Source organism: Peromyscus californicus, unplaced genomic scaffold, assembly GCF_007827085.1.
Source record: "Peromyscus californicus insignis strain IS unplaced genomic scaffold, ASM782708v3 Scaffold_24__1_contigs__length_46423439, whole genome shotgun sequence".
Lineage (NCBI taxonomy): Eukaryota > Metazoa > Chordata > Mammalia > Rodentia > Cricetidae > Peromyscus > Peromyscus californicus.
Genome location: NW_026294535.1, coordinates 45,676,825 through 45,694,300, shown reverse-complemented (window position 1 = coordinate 45,694,300; position 17,476 = coordinate 45,676,825). Strand labels below are relative to the sequence as shown.

The window sequence follows — 17,476 nt, the reverse complement described above, 5'->3', positions numbered from 1 at the left end:
TTGAAAATGAGAGAGATTCGTTTTCATCAGGAGAGATTGACCATGTCAACTATAGGCCTAAGAAAATCGATGGTACTCCTCGAATTCATGCTCATGCCCAAAGATCTGAGAATGTAAGCCCAGTGTTCAAAGAACTAGTAAGAGTTTGCCTGTGTGAAAATTGTTCAAGGATAGGATTAGATAGACGTCTCAGTGTGAGATCTGGAGAGTGAAAATTCACTCATTTCTTTTTCTATTTTAATACACACCAGAAAGACCATTTTCACCCACTATGAGGAGGGTCATCTTTTAAAAAAAAATCATTGACCAGGTTACAATATCAGATATGAATTCCCTTTCTTGGAACAGCTTAAGATCCAATCAGAAAGTGACTGGTTACATGCATAATAATCATGCCACTGCTACACCAGGGGCAAACTTTGCCTGCTGTTCTGTTGTTTGGATTTGGGATCCACAGCTGCATAAGCCTATTGCTTGCTGCTGCCTTTTCTACCTCAGCAATTCGTATAGCAGTGTCCTAACAAGAAATGTACCATCATGGAGCAATCTTCCACTTTACTTATATCTTGATTTCTACATGCTCTAAAACCTTAGTTTAAGATATTTTCACCAATAGAGTCTTACCACCTAGTTATAGTGGGAAGCTAAGAGCAGTGACAATACACTGTTTTGTTTTGAGGGTTTAGGGAGACTTTTTATCTTCATGGACCCTTCCTAGCTTCCTGCATTACAGGAACTATCTCCAATTTAAACACATAAATCTAAACATTTGCAGCTAAGAACCATTTGTAAGAGAAAACATATGATGTTTGGCATTCTGAGTCCAAGTTACTTCTTTTAGTATAGTATCTTACAAATGCACCCATTTTCACAGAAGTTTAAAATTTTTGTATTTTTTATGCCGAAATAAGATCCCATTGTGAATAAGTATCACATTTTCTTTCTCCACTCATCAGGTGATAAACATCTAGGATTCCATTTCCACCATTTAAATAATTCAACAATGAATGTAGAGATGCAAGTATCTCTGTGGGTATCAACAAAGGAATGGTTTAGTTGGGTCATATTTCTACTTTTAGCTTTCTAGGAAACCCACACACTTTTTTTGAACTTTTACTTAATTTAATTTATATAAAGGATTCAGCAGTTCCACAGCCACCATCACTGCCCACATCCTTGCCAACACTTGTTGCCATTTCTTTTCTTGATAGTAGCCACTCTGACTGGAGTAAAGTGGAAATCAAAGTAGTCTCAATTTGTATTTCTTTGTTGGTCAGGGATATTGATCACTTTTTAATGACCATTTATATTTCTTCTTTTGGGAACACCCTTCTCAGCACCACAGTTCATTTTGTGACCTATCTGCTTTCTTCATGCTCACATTTTTAGTTTTTTTTGGTTTTTGGTTTTATATTCTCCATGTTAGTAACCTGTCTGATGCATAGCTGAAAAAAAAAAAAGATTTTATCTCATTCTGTGGGCTATCTCTTCACTCAATCAGTAATTTCCTTTACCTTTTGCTATATACAGCCTTTTTATTTCATAAGATCCAATGTGTAAACTTTTGGTCTTACTTCATAAACAATCAGAATCCTCTTCAGAAAGTCCTTACCTATGCCAGGATCTTGTTGTATTTTTCCTACATTTTCCTCTTGCTATTTCTGAGGTATATTGATCTATAGAGAAATCATTACAGCAGCACAAATACAATTCTATGTATGAACATAAAAAAAATAAGTTCTGGTGAGAATATAGGGGGACGGAACCCTGATATATTCTTGGCAAAGATGTAAATTAGTCCATTCACTGTGGAAATCACCATAGAAACTCTTCAAAATAACTATAAATAGAATTAGCATATTTACCAGATATATCACCCCTGAGAATACACCCACGGGAGTCAGTAACTATACTTTAAAGATATGTGATAAAGGCAGAGTAGTCCAAGGTTTCTCACTATCTGCATTTTCTAGTTGTGTGTCTCTATGTTAATTACCACCTACTGCAAGAAGCAGCTTCTCTGATGAGAGCTGAACATTTCACTGATCTATGGGTATAGCAATATGTCATCAGGGGTCATTTTGTTGCTATGTTCAGTTAGCAGAATAACTGTAGTAGGTTTCCCCCTAGCGCCCATGACCTATCAAGTCTCAAGTTGGCCTCATTAACAATGTCAGGTGTGGGTTCCACTTCAGAGATTGGACCTTAAATTCAAAAGAGGTGATTTGCTGCTCCCATATCTATGCCACCATTGCACTAGTGCATCTTGCAGAGAGATTGCTGTTGTATCACATGGTTTGTATCTGGGAGATATTGATGATTACTTTTCTTCTCCAATAGTGTCCGTAGTACTTTCCAGTGTCATGAACTCTAGTCAGTAGGGATGAAATTTCTTTGAACACTAGCTCAATTTCTCCATGCTTGATGAAAAGTGATGTCTTCAGCAATAGGGCCTTACTGTCAGATGACAGAGGGTAACCAACAGCCTTGGAAATAGCCTTAAATGTTTGAGAGTTCTATGGAATCCCTGTGAACAATGACTCAACAAGATGGAAACCATTTCTAGTACCAGAGTTCTTACTTAGGGTAACAAGACGTCTAGTTGAGCATTCTCTACCCCTTTTTGTAGTGACTCCTTTAAAATTGCTGTCACACACACACAGACACACACATATCACCAGTGCTACAATAAAGAGTTAAGGGAAGAAATAAAAGTACTTGGCAACTTGTTCTTGTTTGTTCATATTTTTCTAGTTTTTCTTGTACATTAAGCATTGATTATTTCCTTCAATAAATATACAAAAACTCAGAAATGTAGAATATAAGTGATGTTGACAACTTTTAAAGAAAAAACACAACTAGCAGAAATAAGAGGTCATTATCTGAATTTTTTAAAAGGCCTTCATGGTTAGTTATCCCTCCATAATATGTAGGGCTAGCTATATTTATTGTATCACTACCTAACGCATGGAGTGAGCCTAAGTGACTGTCAGCAAATGAAAGAACTGAGAAAATGTAATATATGCACATCGTGCAGTGCATTCATCAAAAAAGAACAAAATCAGATCATTTTCATAAGAATGGATAGTACTAGAGTTCAGCATGCAAATTAATAAAACAAGAATCCAAAGGCAAATGGATGGGATTTCTCTTATACGAAAAAAAAATAAAGTGATGTGAAAGTAGAAAAGATGGATATGACATAATTCTAAAAAATATCTATAAGCTACAAATTATTCTGAATATTTGAAGAAAACCCACTCAGTTGTGGAGAATGAATGAAACAGGAGCACTTGTCCATTAATGTGCAATTGATTGAATCCAGATAGAGAATTTAGTTTTGTTTAAATTACTGTTTACTTTTCATTTAGCAATCATTATGAGGAATTCATCCCAAAGATATTAACATAATTTTGAACATTGAGAAGTTTATGGTTTTTGAAAATACATCATAAAATATACATATTTTAGATATTAGTACAACTAAACAATTTTAGATGTTAATACTGTTCTAATTATTATAATTGGAAACTTGATTGACCTCTAAGAGAATGATAAAAAAAAAAAGTTAGGGTTCAGCTTTACAAAGAACTGTGCAGCTGTAGTCATGTTTGAAATGCCTGCATGTGTTGGCATGGTCCTGTGATTGACAGTATATACTGTTAAACAAACAAGCCAAGAGGAATCAGGCATTTATACAACAGGTTATATTTTCCCATCTTACATTATCACTTTTCACATTCACTTGAAATATTCTTTGTTTTCTCTGATTTTGAACCCAGAACCATGTAGTTATATTTTCAAAAGATTAGTGTATTAGGCAATGAAATATTAATCAGTAATTAATTTTCCGAAGTGTAATTAAAAGAAGTAAAAGTCTATGTGTGGATGTTTACTTTTATAAGCAGGATTTCTTATACATCATACAATTTGGCAATCCCTTAGGAAAAGATGGTGTTAGGTCTAGTTACCCTGAGAATTGTTTGTTCTTATTAAATGTTTTCCTATAGGAAACAGAAGCATAAATTCTTTGTTATTTCAGAGATGGTGAATTTCTATATTATGGTATATGTTACATTTAACAAGGTTTTAAATGCTTTAAATAAATGAACTGTAGTACTACAGAAATACTAATTTCCTCCCAGGCATTATTAGTCAAAAATAGTATCTCTAGGACATTTGCTTATATAAATAAGCAAATCTGTCACATATTTTAGGATAGAATGAGGAAGAAGGAATGGCTCATCCACACTCTTTGTTCACCAGGATAATAACTGACATGCAAAATCACAAATCTGGAGGAATTTACATGCTCAACTGAAGAAAGCTTTTGAACTAATAAAGGGTTAGTATTCTAATATAATATGTTTTAACATTAGAAAAATCTTCCAATTTTATGTGGTATCCATAAGATCCAACAAAACTAAATGCAATTGTATTTATGGGCCTGTGGGTCATATAATACATAGTGTGATTTGTGTTGTTTTCCTTTAGTATGTGCTATAAAGATGTATGAAGTGTGTAATTGTTAAAGCAGAAAAATCAATAATTTCATATGAGAAAAACTTAGTGTAAGTATAGTATAATTAAACAGTTGTATCAGTGCTACCAATGGGAATATTTGTATAAATGAGCATATTTTATGATATATTGTTTTATAACATCTGCATGTCCTACAGAACTCCAATGGCTATGGTACTTCCTTACAATAGTTTATGGTTCTATGAGAGATGAATAAATATGAAAATAATAAGTATTTTTTCCAAGCAAAGCTTGTGTGATACATTAGGTTTTCTTTGTCTCAGGATGGTTCATCTGCCTAGAATATCCTATCTCAAATTTTTGGTTCCTTTATGGACCATTTAAATATCCAAATGCTCCTGTGTATCCTTCTGCATATTCCCATAAATAACAAAGGAAAGAATTGATTTTCAATCATCCTTTGGTTCTTTATATGTTTATTTTTGAATTTTTACTGTTTTCTAAAGAACAATTTGTACCTCAGGGGTCAGAAATAATTCTATTAACATTCACAATGCAGAAAATATGACCTTATATATTTTTACTTTAAATGGCTCAAGTAATCATATTATGGTTATTTAAAAATCTCATAAAAGTTTTTCACTAGAGATGATGTCACTAATTCTTTATTTAATAAATGTTATATAAGTTGGCTTTTGATTAGAACTTGAATAAAATCTTTAGGAAAGTTTTTATAAAATAGAATAATTTTAAAATTATTATCACGACTTCTGAAATCAGCCTCAGTTAGTCAACACTTTACTGTAAATGCTAGCCAAAACACTTTGTTTGCTATTACTCACATCATATCATTCTGTGATTTCTTAGTATGTCCTAAAATATTTACATGTTTTTCTGTTCCTACAATAACTTAAGAGGAATTTCATATCACTAGACCCTGCATTGTGTCAATACCACAGAAATGAGAAAGAGATGGTATGTTGCTCCCTGTAACAGCATTACCAAACTGTTCATAATGAAAGAAAATCATATCTGGGATGTGGAATGAGAGATAACTCAGAAGCCTTAAGTGAAAATCAAATACATTCAGCATCCTTTATTAAATGGAAATACCTGAACACCAGTGTCATTGGCCGTAAAACAAAATCACTCAAAAATCAGGTATGCTAATCTTTGGCTGACTGAATAAAACAGTACCAATGAACTAATGCTAATTACTGATATTGGCTAGATTTGTTTCCTACTGATATTGGCTAGGTTTGTTTCTGTGGGTGTATATATTCATTGACAGATATAGATTGTTGTTCATGTCACTTGATTCTACTATACAATTCCTAAAACCAATCAGGAAATTATCTGGTATTCAATCACATTATACAGAACATGTGCATTTTCTAAACTTTAAGTGTATTTTAATTATTCAAAATAAATATTCCATTTATTTCAAAGTTTTCTATGCTTACATGACTATAAAATTGGCAGGATATACAAAGTTTTAATATTAAATCTAAGTATTTTATAAATTTAAGGTATTCATCTTACATAATTGTTTGAAAATTAAAAATGAGCCTTGTATTTTTATTTAAAACATTAGCTTTGTATTTATTGGTTAAACACTAGTTATTACTTTTTCCATACAGATATTTTTTTCTCCATTCAAAACTGTCATAAGACAGACAATGGTAATTAGAAATCCTACTAGAAAGACAGAGCTTATGGTAGCAGGTTCACATGATTACTCAGTTAGAAATTTGTGTGATTTTATGTTCCCCAGTTCATTTCTAGGAACTGAACTCTGATTATCACCACACTCACCCTACTAGAATCTCCTACTACAGTCTCATGTATTTTCTTCTTTAGGGATTTTCTTTCTTAGAAATGCCCTAGATGTAGATCCCTAAATTGGGAATTACTATAGCTACTGGGAACACCATCATTTATTATAACCATTGTATCACTCAAGTGGCAACTTACTCAAGATTTTTAACTGAGAAATTTTCACACAGTTGCACAATTTCTTTAAATAAATTACTAGAAAGACAGGAACAGAAGAACACATAACTGACATGCCTCCTATAAAACAGGCAAAAGGACTTACTTCACTTAGAGTTAAATGAGATTCTGAGTCTTATAAGCTAGCATTATGTCATATTGACACAAGTTATAGTCACTTGGGAAGAGAAAGCCTAAATTGAGAAAATGTCCCCACCAGACAGACCTTTGGACAAGTCTATGTTGTATTGTCTTGATGGATGGTTGATGTGGAAAAGTTGTCCTGGGAGCAATATGAGAAAGCCATGAAGAGCACGTCAATCAGTAAACAGCACTCCTCCATAGCCTCTGCATAAGTTCCTGCCTCCAGGTTCCTTCCCTTAGTTCTTGCCCTGGAGTCCCCCACTGGTGGACTTAGAAGGTGAGGGAAACCCTTTAAAGCATTTCCTCCCCATGTTACTTTTGGTCATGATGTTTTATGGTAACAGTAGAAAGCTTAACTAAGACACATACTAGTGAGGTATAAGATATGTTCATGAGATGAACTCTAAACACATTAAAATATTTTTGCATGAGTTATACTGAAAGTGGACCTTGGTATAATTACGAAGGAACAAAGATTTCTCTTATGTATGATGTGTGATATTAGTTGTTTGGGGTGTTTTTCCTTCTTTGTTTCTTATTTATTTATAAATTTAATTTTGTTTTGTTTTCTGTAGACTTATTAGGGGAAAAAAGGAAATGAAGAACCAATCTGTGGAGATCGTGTTCATTTTGCTTGGACTGACAGATGACCCTCAGTTACAAATTCTGGTTTTTCTGTTTCTATTTATTAATTACATCTTGAGCCTGATAGGGAATTTAGTGATCATCCTCCTCACCCTGCTGGATCCCCACCTCAAGACTCCAATGTATTTCTTCCTCCGGAATTTCTCCTTTCTAGAAATGGCATTCACATCTGCCTGTATTCCACGCTTCTTAATGAGCATTCTCACTGGAGACAGAACAATTACCTACAATGCTTGTGCAGCTCAATTATTCTTCTTCTTTCTACTACTAATCACAGAGTTCTACCTCCTGGCTGCAATGTCCTATGATCGCTATGTTGCCATCTGCAGACCACTGCACTACCCCATCATCATGAACAGCAAAGTGTGTCACTTGCTGGTCATCAGCTCCTGGGTGACTGGGTTCTTAGTCATCTTCCCCCCTTTGCTCTTGGGACTCAAACTGGATTTTTGTGCTTCCAAAACAATAGACCACTTCCTATGTGACACTTCTCCTGTCCTCCAGCTGTCTTGCACAGACACACGTTTCATAGAATGGATGGCCTTTGCCTTAGCTGTGATGACACTGGTCATCACCTTGATCTTAGTGATCCTCTCCTACACACTCATCATCAAAACCATCCTCAAGTTCCCTTCAGCTCAACAACGGAGAAAGGCCTTTTCCACCTGCTCCTCACACATGGTTGTTGTCTCCATTACTTATGGGAGTTGTATCTTCATGTACATGAAAACATCAGCCAAGGAAAGGGTGACTTTAAATAAAAGTGTAGCTGTGCTTAATACTTCTGTGGCCCCTTTGCTCAACCCTTTCATTTACACTCTAAGAAACCAACAGGTGAAGGATGCTTTCAAACAGGTACTTCACAGATTGTATTCTTCTCAAAACAATGAGTTAAGATTTAGGCATAAATAGTATGCTACTGGAACATGAATGAAAAAGGTGGAATATAATTTCCAAGTATGTCAGTTATGATCTATGCATCAAGGCTCATGTTCTCCATTACCTTTTTTTCCCTGCTCCCTTAAATTCCATCTTCCTTCCCTACAAACATTCCCTTAATACCTCCTACATCCATTTGAAATTAAATCAAATGTCTACAGGTGATTTTTCAACCACTATTGAGAGTGTTATCTCTTTTGGAATTTCATATCAAAGATATCCCGTTTTGTACTTTATTTCTGGATTTTCATGAGTAAGTGGTAGAGTTGAATGAGATTTTCCCTGATCCATGATTGATCCATAATTGACTATTGATGGATGGAGTCTTGTGTCAGCCATTACAAGTACCAAAAGATGCATACCATGCCCAAAAGACAGCATTATCCAGCCTGTCTCCTCATCTTTAAGCTCTTTCTTTTTTCCTACTACTTCTAAAATGATCCCTGAGCCTGTGAGAGGGATATATAAATGTGCCAGTTTGAGCTGAGCAATCAACTATTATGTATTATTCTCTACCATAGCAGTTATGTGTGTCTGTAATCACTGTCGTTTATTGGGAAAAAGAAGATTTTCTGATCTGGAAGTCACATTTGTCTATGGCTATAAACATACATTTTTAGAAAGCTGCTTGCACAATGATAACTTAGTTAAATAACAACATTAGGTTAATCCGAGAGCCTGAGCCCTCCTTAGCTATGTTTTTTGTTTTTGTTTTCGTTTTTGTTTTTTTGTTTTTGTTTTTGTATTTTTAACTAGGTTTACAGAATCAGAGAAGACTCAATCTTGTAGAGTGGGCCTCAACTCTAATTAGAAAGCAGTTGAAGACACTGATTAATAACTGTGCCACTAATTCACAGTAGGCACACTTTGCCTGGCACATTATTTTTACAGCTTTTAGATTTCAAAACTTTTCTAACCCCAAAACTCCCCCCCACTGCAACGCCGCCGCGCAACCCGCCCCCAACACTCAGTCTGCCCAGCCTGCTCCCTCAAGTTCCCATTCCCCTATTCTCCTCACCTTTGCCCCAGATTACCCAGGAGATCTCTTCTATTCCCTTTCCCAGGAAGATCCATGCATCCTTCTTTGGGCCCTCCTTGTTACCTAGCCTCTCTGGGGCTACAGATTGTAGTTGGTTATCCTATACTTTACTTCTAATATCCACTTATGAGTGAGCACATACCATGTTTGTTTGGTTTTTTTTTTTTTTTTCTGGGCCTGAGTTACCTCACTCAGAATGATTTTTTTTCTAGTGCTATTGATTTGCCTGAAAATTTCATGAGGCCATTGCTTTTTACAACTGAGTAAATTTTCCATTGTATAAATGTACCACGTTTTCCTTATTCATCAAGGGGAGGAGCTTGATTCTCCTTCAACTTGTGCCATGATTTGTTCAAGCCCCTGCCCCTTTCTAAATGGAGACCGAGGAGGAACGGATGGGGAGGGAGGTAGATGGGAGGTAGTGGGGGATGGGATGAAAAAATGTTAACTAAATAAAAAAATTTTTTGGAAAAATTTTTCTAACTGGAAAAAATATGCAGTGACTTAACAGCAAAGACATACAGAGGAAAGTCACAACATGAATGAAAAAATTTGAAAAATTTGTGAGGAGGTATAGTACACGAGGAGAATAAATGAATCAAAGGAAAGACGTGTATAAACTTCCATAATGAACCCCATTATTTTGCATATTTACCTAAAATTCAAGTTATATATTAATGGACAGAAAAATCTTTATCTAATAAATTACACAATAAGTACAATAGAAAATTAACTCTTTTTTTTTTTTTTTTTTTTTTTTTTTTGGTTTTTCGAGACAGGGTTTCTCTGTGTAGCTTTGCGCCTTTCCTGGAACTCACTTGGTAGCCCAGGCTGGCCTCGAACTCACAGAGATCCGCCTGGCTCTGCCTCCTGAGTGCTGGGATTAAAGGCGTGCGCCACCACCGCCCGGCTGAAATTAACTCTTAATAGACAATTCATAGACATAAAAAATAATTTATGTTCAATATCTATTAGTGTAATTTTAAACTATATAACATGCTAATACGTACAGTACCCTTCTTACATTATTAAACTATATGCAACCCTCCTCAATCTTCAACAACTGTTTAAAAGGTTGACCACGAGTCACACTCTTTACAATAATGACTAGAAAAGGAAAATCATACAGGAAATCTGAAGAGTATTTTGTATAATAAAATTTCATGAATTGGATGCATCTGTAAAATTTGTAAATGTGTGTAAAGTATAAAGAAAACATCTCTTCTGAGTAAATAGGACTTGTTTCTTAGTGAATACATAGAAGTATCTCGTAGACTATAATATTGTATACAATTTCATTTGAAGATTTGAGAGAAATTGAAGCCAGGTTGCAAATATAACAATGTATATCCTTATACACTACTATATACACTATTATATACTACTGATATTCTTGCATCTTATAATACTATTAGTTTAAAAAATAAATTTTAACGCATTCTCTTTTTTTATTTTTTAAAATAAAAGCACAAAGTACTTGGTCTTGTTAGGGAATTTTTATTCCTACTTTGCTCTTTTGATTCTACCCACCCCGGTTCCCTTCCTAAACCCTTCGTTCCCCTGTTCCTTCCCACTTTCATGTCAAATATATTCTACTTCCATATTGTTTGCTTAAAACCTTCCCCCTCCTTTCTCATGGTACCATTTCTAATTTCATGGCCAAGACACACACCACAGCTATGCATACACACACACATAGAACAGTTCAAATCTAGGATTCACTTATGAAGGAAAATGACATTTTGTCTTATTGAGTCAGAGTTGCCTCATTTGATAAGAATTTCCAGATTCATTCATTTTTCTATACATGTCATTTTTAATTTTTCTTTGATTAAATAAAAATCAATTGAGGGCGTACACCACACATTCATGTGTTGATGAACAGTAAACTGGTTCCATTTTCTTGACTGTAAATTGAGAAAAAAAATAACATAAATGTGCAAATACCTCTGTGGTGGCATTTACAGTCTTTTGGGTACAGGCCCAATAATGGTATAGGTGAGTCATGTGGTAGTTTTTTGAGACACCCCCCCCCCATACAGATATCCATAGTGAATGCAGCTTGTTATATTTTCACCAGTATCAAATAAAGTTTTGTTGATTTTAAAGATATTAAATAGTTTTCATTAGTTTTTCATTTTCTTTGTGCTCTCAAAATGTACAGGTGAGTAAAACATGGATGCTACTCTTAACAAAGAAAACGTTTTAGAATAGTTCAGTCCTATGTTTAGTCAATCCCAAAGGAACTGAGAATAAATTATCTCCCAAGTCTAGAGTAGCCCATGTGTTTATTATGAAAATTAAGTTTGACTGAAGAGAAAGGAGGTCGATTACATCAGTTCATTGGCCTACAATATTTTCATCTCCCTATATTGCTGTGCTTTCCAGACAGATATTTCATAAGAGCATTACATCTGAATTAACCTCTGATTGCTTCCTTCCTTTCTTCAAGCTAGTCTCTCAGGGATTTATAGTGACCACAGAAGGTAAATTGTCTTATCCTTATGTAACATTCAATCTTTACCTACTTCGGAGGACTTTAAAATGTTTCACCACCCACTATTCCCTGGAAATTAAAGAAATGTCATGATTTAAAATAATAGGTTTTTCAGGCCAGTTCCTAGCTGGTATGTTCATACAGAGAAGATATTTTAGATAAATTTATTTTTACTTCTGACACTGCTAGAAATTGTTCATGTACTTCAGGATTGTTCTTCATCTATGTGAGAGGATTTTATGTAATAGACATGAGGTTGAACTGAATCAGCAAAGTCTCTAGAATTGCAAATGGGTTCTTTTTTAGAGGTGGGATTTTGTTTTCACTTTACCTGCTCCCTGCTGGGATTTTGTCTTGTTTAAATCTGTGTGTGTGTGTGTGTGTGTGTGTGTATGTGTGTGTGTGTGTGGTGTGTCTTGTGTATGCTGTCACAGGCTCTGTGATACCATATCTCTAGTCCTGTTGTGTCTGGGTAACACTATTTTCTTGGAGTTATCTATGACCTCCAGCTCTTATCATCGTTAAGCCTCTTCTTCCTCATAGCTCCATGAGCCTTGAGAAGAGGACTTTGAGATAGGGCTGAGTGCTCCAAACTCTGTCACTTTCCACACATTGTCAGCTGTGGTTCTGCCAATTACTCTTTACTACAAGAGGAAGTTTCTCTGACATTGAATGGGCAATGTTTTATTTATGGGTACAGCAATGTGCCATTAGGAGTCCTGCTAAAGGGAAATTCAGTTTTCTCCAACAGAGTGTCACTGGGTCTATCAATCACATTGTAGGGCAAACCCCATGCCCAGGGGTAGTTGGCCAACACAAAATAAACTCTATGCTTTTTGTTTTGTTGTTTTTAGTCTTATTCTTTGTTGTTTTCTTTTCTTTTGTATTAGTTCGTTTGCTTTTTTTGTTTTATATTTATTGGGGTTTATCTGAGGAAATAGGAAAATAGAACATGAAGTTGAATGGGCATAGAGATGAGAAAAATTTAGGAGGACTTGTGGCAGTTAAAAGAATATGATAAGGATATATTGTATAAAAAAATAATAAAAAATACTTTTTAAAAATTTTGAAACTTCCCAAGAATAGTATAAATATACTAAGTTTCATATTTTAAGTAAATAGGCATTTAAGCTTACAAATTTTTGATTGGTGTTATCATATATAACAAAAAGTATGTTATATATTTTTAATAAGTGTATTTCATCTGTTACTGAATACTTTATTTGACTGGAAAAAATGGAGAGTTCCTCAAATCATCACTTAGGCATATTAATTGCTATTGGCCACATATTTTAATATATTTCAGCCACAATAGCAGATTGTTTTTTGGTTTGAAATTTTCATGTTATATTAATGACAGATATATACATGCATTAATATAAAATAATGTTGATTATAAAAAAGCAAGCAAAAGAGGAGAAAAGTCCATTATTTGAATAAAAGCAGCAGTCAGGAAGCAGAGACAGATGGATCTTTAGAGGTTCCAGATCTGCCTGATCTACACAGTAAGACCCTGTCTCAAAATAAGAAAACCCACAATAATTTTCCTGGCACTATTCCAGTTTCTGCTACTAAAAACCAATGATACCACATATAAAAAAGAACTTATGAAGCCAGGCGGTGGTGGCGCACGCCTTTAATCCCAGCACTCGGGAGGCAGAGCCAGGCGGATCTCTGTGAGTTCGAGGCCAGCCTGGACTACCAAGTGAGTTCCAGGAAAGGCGCAAAGCTACACAGAGAAACCCTGTCTCGAAAAACCAAAAAAAAAAAGAACTTATGTAACAGTCAGCTATTCATTGCTACATACCAAGACATATAGAAGTCATGTTGTTTACATTTCTAGCTTTATGGTTCCAATAAAGGATATTCCATGAAAATTTCTATTTATTCCTAATAATTCAGAAATTACTATTTCTTCATGGAGACAATGTTATATTTGCATTAAAATTTTACCTCATGACTTCATTTTTGTTCTCTGAAAAACTGAAGATTAAAAGTGTAAAGATTTTTGTTTTGTTTTAACTTTGTATGGCATTTATTGTATGCATCTGCCCTGGCATGTTTATTGAAGTCAGAGAACAACTTCCAGGAGTCAGTTATCTCCTTCCACCACGTAGGTTCAAGGGATTGAACTCAGGTCCCCAGGCTTAGCGGCAATTGCCTCTACCTCCTGAGCTATCTATTCAACCCTAAATAAAGTTACTATAGAAAAAAATGTTCATAGATAATTGAAACAACAAGCATAAAAAGTCATGTGACTACATCAATGTGTTATAGTATTATATTAGAGTTCTAACTGGAGGTAATCTTTGTAACCAAGGAGATACTACTCCTTCATTTGTGTAAGCACAAACAAGTGCATTTCTGGGATTATATTTAAGAGAATATGTACTAAGACTGAAAAGTATAATAACCATAACTGTGTTCAGTATTTATTGTATTATCAATTCCACCCAATAAGTTATTGTAAATTAGCATATAGCATCAGATTCAACACAAAACCTTACACATTTCAGTCCTAAAACCATCCATTTTTTTAGAACATAGTATCTGACTATTCAAACTATTGGTGAAATTGATAAATGTTATTACAACAATCTATAATTCAGGGCATTGCATGTATAGAAATTGTGGGTACTTGTAGAGTCTTTATGTAAACTCATGGATGAGGGATCTATAAACAAATATCTGTAAACACATTTTTCCCTTTCAATACAGTATGTATCAATGGTTTCTCCTTTATGAGGAATGAACAAATAGTTACAGTAATTCTAACAGGGAAAGGAAGCCATTGTATCATGTCAATGGAAATGATAACACTATATTTTTCAAACACATTGCATTAAAATAATTCATTTTCTATTTTACAAATTATTTTCAAGTACCAGACAGCTGCTGCGTGTTCACTATTCCAACAGCCATGCCCTATCCAGAATACAGAGCTCCTCCCCATCCTATGGTTCCCACAGTTTATTTTTTTATTTTATAATTTAATTTAATTTTACATATCAGCCACGGATTCCCTTGTCCTCCCCCCTCCAGCCCCCCCTCCTGCCTTCCCCCCAGCCCACCCCCCATTCCCATCTCCTCCTGAGGATTGAGTTCAACCTGGTAGATTCAGTGCAGGCAGGTCCAGTCCCCTCCTCCCAGGCTGAGCCAAGTGTCCCTGTATAAGCCCCAGGTTCCAAACAGTCAACTCATGCACTGAGGACAGGACCTGGTCCCATTGCCTGGGTGCCTCCCAAACAGATCAGGCTAATCAACTGTCTCACTTATCCAGAGGGCCTGATCCAGTTGGGGGCTCCTCAGCTATTGGTTCATAGTTCATGTGTTTCCATTCGTTTGGCTATTTGTCCCTGTATTTTTTCCAACCTTGGTCTCAACAAATCTCGCTCATACAAACCCTCCTCTTTCTCGCCAACTGGACTCCTGGAGTTTCACCTGGGGCCTGGCTGTGGATCTCTGCATCCGGTTCCCTCAGTCATTGGATGGGGTTTCTAGCACGACAATTAGGGTGTTTGGCCATCCCATCACCAGAGTAGGTCAGTTCGGGCTGCCCACAGTTTATTCACCCTCTTTTCTGCAATGTTCACTGGATGCTGGTGGATAGTGAAGTATAACAGACGTCCTGTTTAGGACCAAACATTCAACAGCCCTTTCCAGTACGTTGACCCATCCCACACTGCTGAAAGAGGGTCTTTAAACCAAAGCTGAGAGCCACATTCATCTATGGGTATAAACATAAATATTTAGAAGGAAGTTTACATTTCCATTTGAAAAAAATTCATAGAATATTCACCAAGAGGAACTGTGACCTCTCTGTCCGTAGACTTTTGACCAGTTCTACAGAGGCAGGCATGTGTTCCTTCCATTGGAGTAGGTCTCAAATCCAGTATGGAAGCTATTGGGTACCCTTAGAACATTCATGTCACTATTGACCTGGTGGGCATATATTTCCAGGCAGTTCAGTGTTGCATCCCAAAGGACCTACAACTGAATATGGCTAGTTATTACTCTTCACCCTCCCCTGCCTGCATAGAACCTTCCAGCTCTGTGAATACTAGCCAACATGATGAAACTGTCCAGCCTAGTTTAAACTTGAATATTCTGTATTCTATCTATCCTAATACTCTATATCTAGACTACATGATATTTTCAGCAATAGGGTATTAATTTCTAGTTTTGGTGGGAAACCAAAAACAATGGCAATAGTCTGCGTTGCTTTGAGAGTTTCTGGGGGATGACTGGCCAACAGTTCATAGGGAGGTGTCTCATACCTGGGCAATAGTGTTTTAATTTAAAGTCTACTGCTATTAGAGCAGTGTTGATTACCCATGCAAAGTACTTCCATTTAGTCTCCTTCTTTTAAACCTTATTTTAGCTACTTTAAAGTATAGGAGGACTGTATATGGTTTTATTATATATTCTTAGTTTTATTTGACTCCCCTAACAGCCCTTTCCTCATACACCATCTTCCTTTAACTCTTTACTCCTCTGTCAACTTTCATATTACTAAATTAAATTTTTTGTTTCATTTTAACCAATAGATTCTGTTCAAAGAAAAATATCAGTATGAGAAACTACACTGTGATCACAGAGTTTGTGCTCTTGGGCATAACAGATGATCCAGAACTTCAACTTGTACTTTTCATCTTTTTATTAATAACTTACATATTAAGTATCACTGGAAACTTAATCATCATCATCCTCACCCTGCTAGACTCTCACTTAAAGACTCCTATGTATTTCTTCCTCCAGAATTTCTCCTTCTTAGAAATTATATTCACCAGCGTTTCCATCCCCAGGTTTTTGGGGTCAATAATTACTAAAGTCAAGACAATTTCCTATAACAACTGTTTGGCTCAGTTATTTTTCTTCATCTCCATGGGGGTGTCTGAGTTCTTTCTTCTAACTGCTATGTCTTATGATCGCTATGTCGCCATCTGCAAACCACTGCATTACACCACCATCATGAATCAGAAAGTTTGCACCCTTCTTGTCCTCGCCTCATGGCTGGCAGGATTTCTGACCATCTTCCCACCACTCATGCTGGTCCTCAAGTTAGATTTTTGTGCTTCTAATGTCATCGATCACTTCTCCTGTGACTACTTCCCCATCTTACAGCTCTCCTGCTCAGATACAAGGAGTCTAGAGATGATCGGCTTTTACTTCGCTTTTGTCACTCTGCTATTCACGTTGGCACTAGTGATCCTGTCGTACATCTGCATCATCAGCACCATTCTGAGGTTTCCATCTGCCAGCCAGAGGAAAAAGGCTTTCTCCACGTGTTCTTCTCACATGATTGTCATCTCTATGTCCTATGGAAGCTGCATTTTTATCTATGTGAAACCTTCTGCACAAGAAAGGGCATCATTAACAAAAGCAGTAGCTGTTCTCAACACATCGATTGCTCCCATGTTGAATCCCTTTATTTATACCTTGAGGAACCAGCAAGTAAAACGAGCTTTCAAAGACTTATTTTACAAAGTAGCATTTTACAGAAGCAAATGAAAGAATGTGTTAATGTGAAGATATACCATTGTGAAGATTTAATAAAGATAAAGTGAAATTTGTATTATTTTCTGTCACAGGTAATTTGGACATATTGAAAGGCAGTTCAAGGCTCTCCATTTCCATTCAATTCATTATTCAAAGCACAACTTAAACCAACTAAGTAAGATAGATAAGCTGAAATTATGTTTTGAAATGTGACATGACCAAATGGGGCTAAAATGTTT

General features: G+C 35.7%; 2 protein-coding genes across 2 annotated transcripts; both read left to right on the top strand.

Moving 5' to 3' along the window:
* Nucleotides 1-7,203: 7,203 nt before the first annotated feature.
* Nucleotides 7,204-8,175, top strand: LOC128120066 (olfactory receptor 6C6-like). The gene has a single exon (XM_052753818.1). The coding sequence runs from the start codon at nucleotides 7,216-7,218 to the stop codon at nucleotides 8,173-8,175; it is 960 nt and encodes a 319-aa protein (XP_052609778.1). The 5' UTR covers nucleotides 7,204-7,215.
* An 8,135-nt stretch (nucleotides 8,176-16,310) lies between these two features.
* On the top strand, nucleotides 16,311-17,249 carry LOC128120065 (olfactory receptor 6C3-like). The gene has a single exon (XM_052753817.1). The coding sequence runs from the start codon at nucleotides 16,311-16,313 to the stop codon at nucleotides 17,247-17,249; it is 939 nt and encodes a 312-aa protein (XP_052609777.1).
* The last annotated feature ends 227 nt before the right edge of the window (nucleotides 17,250-17,476 follow it).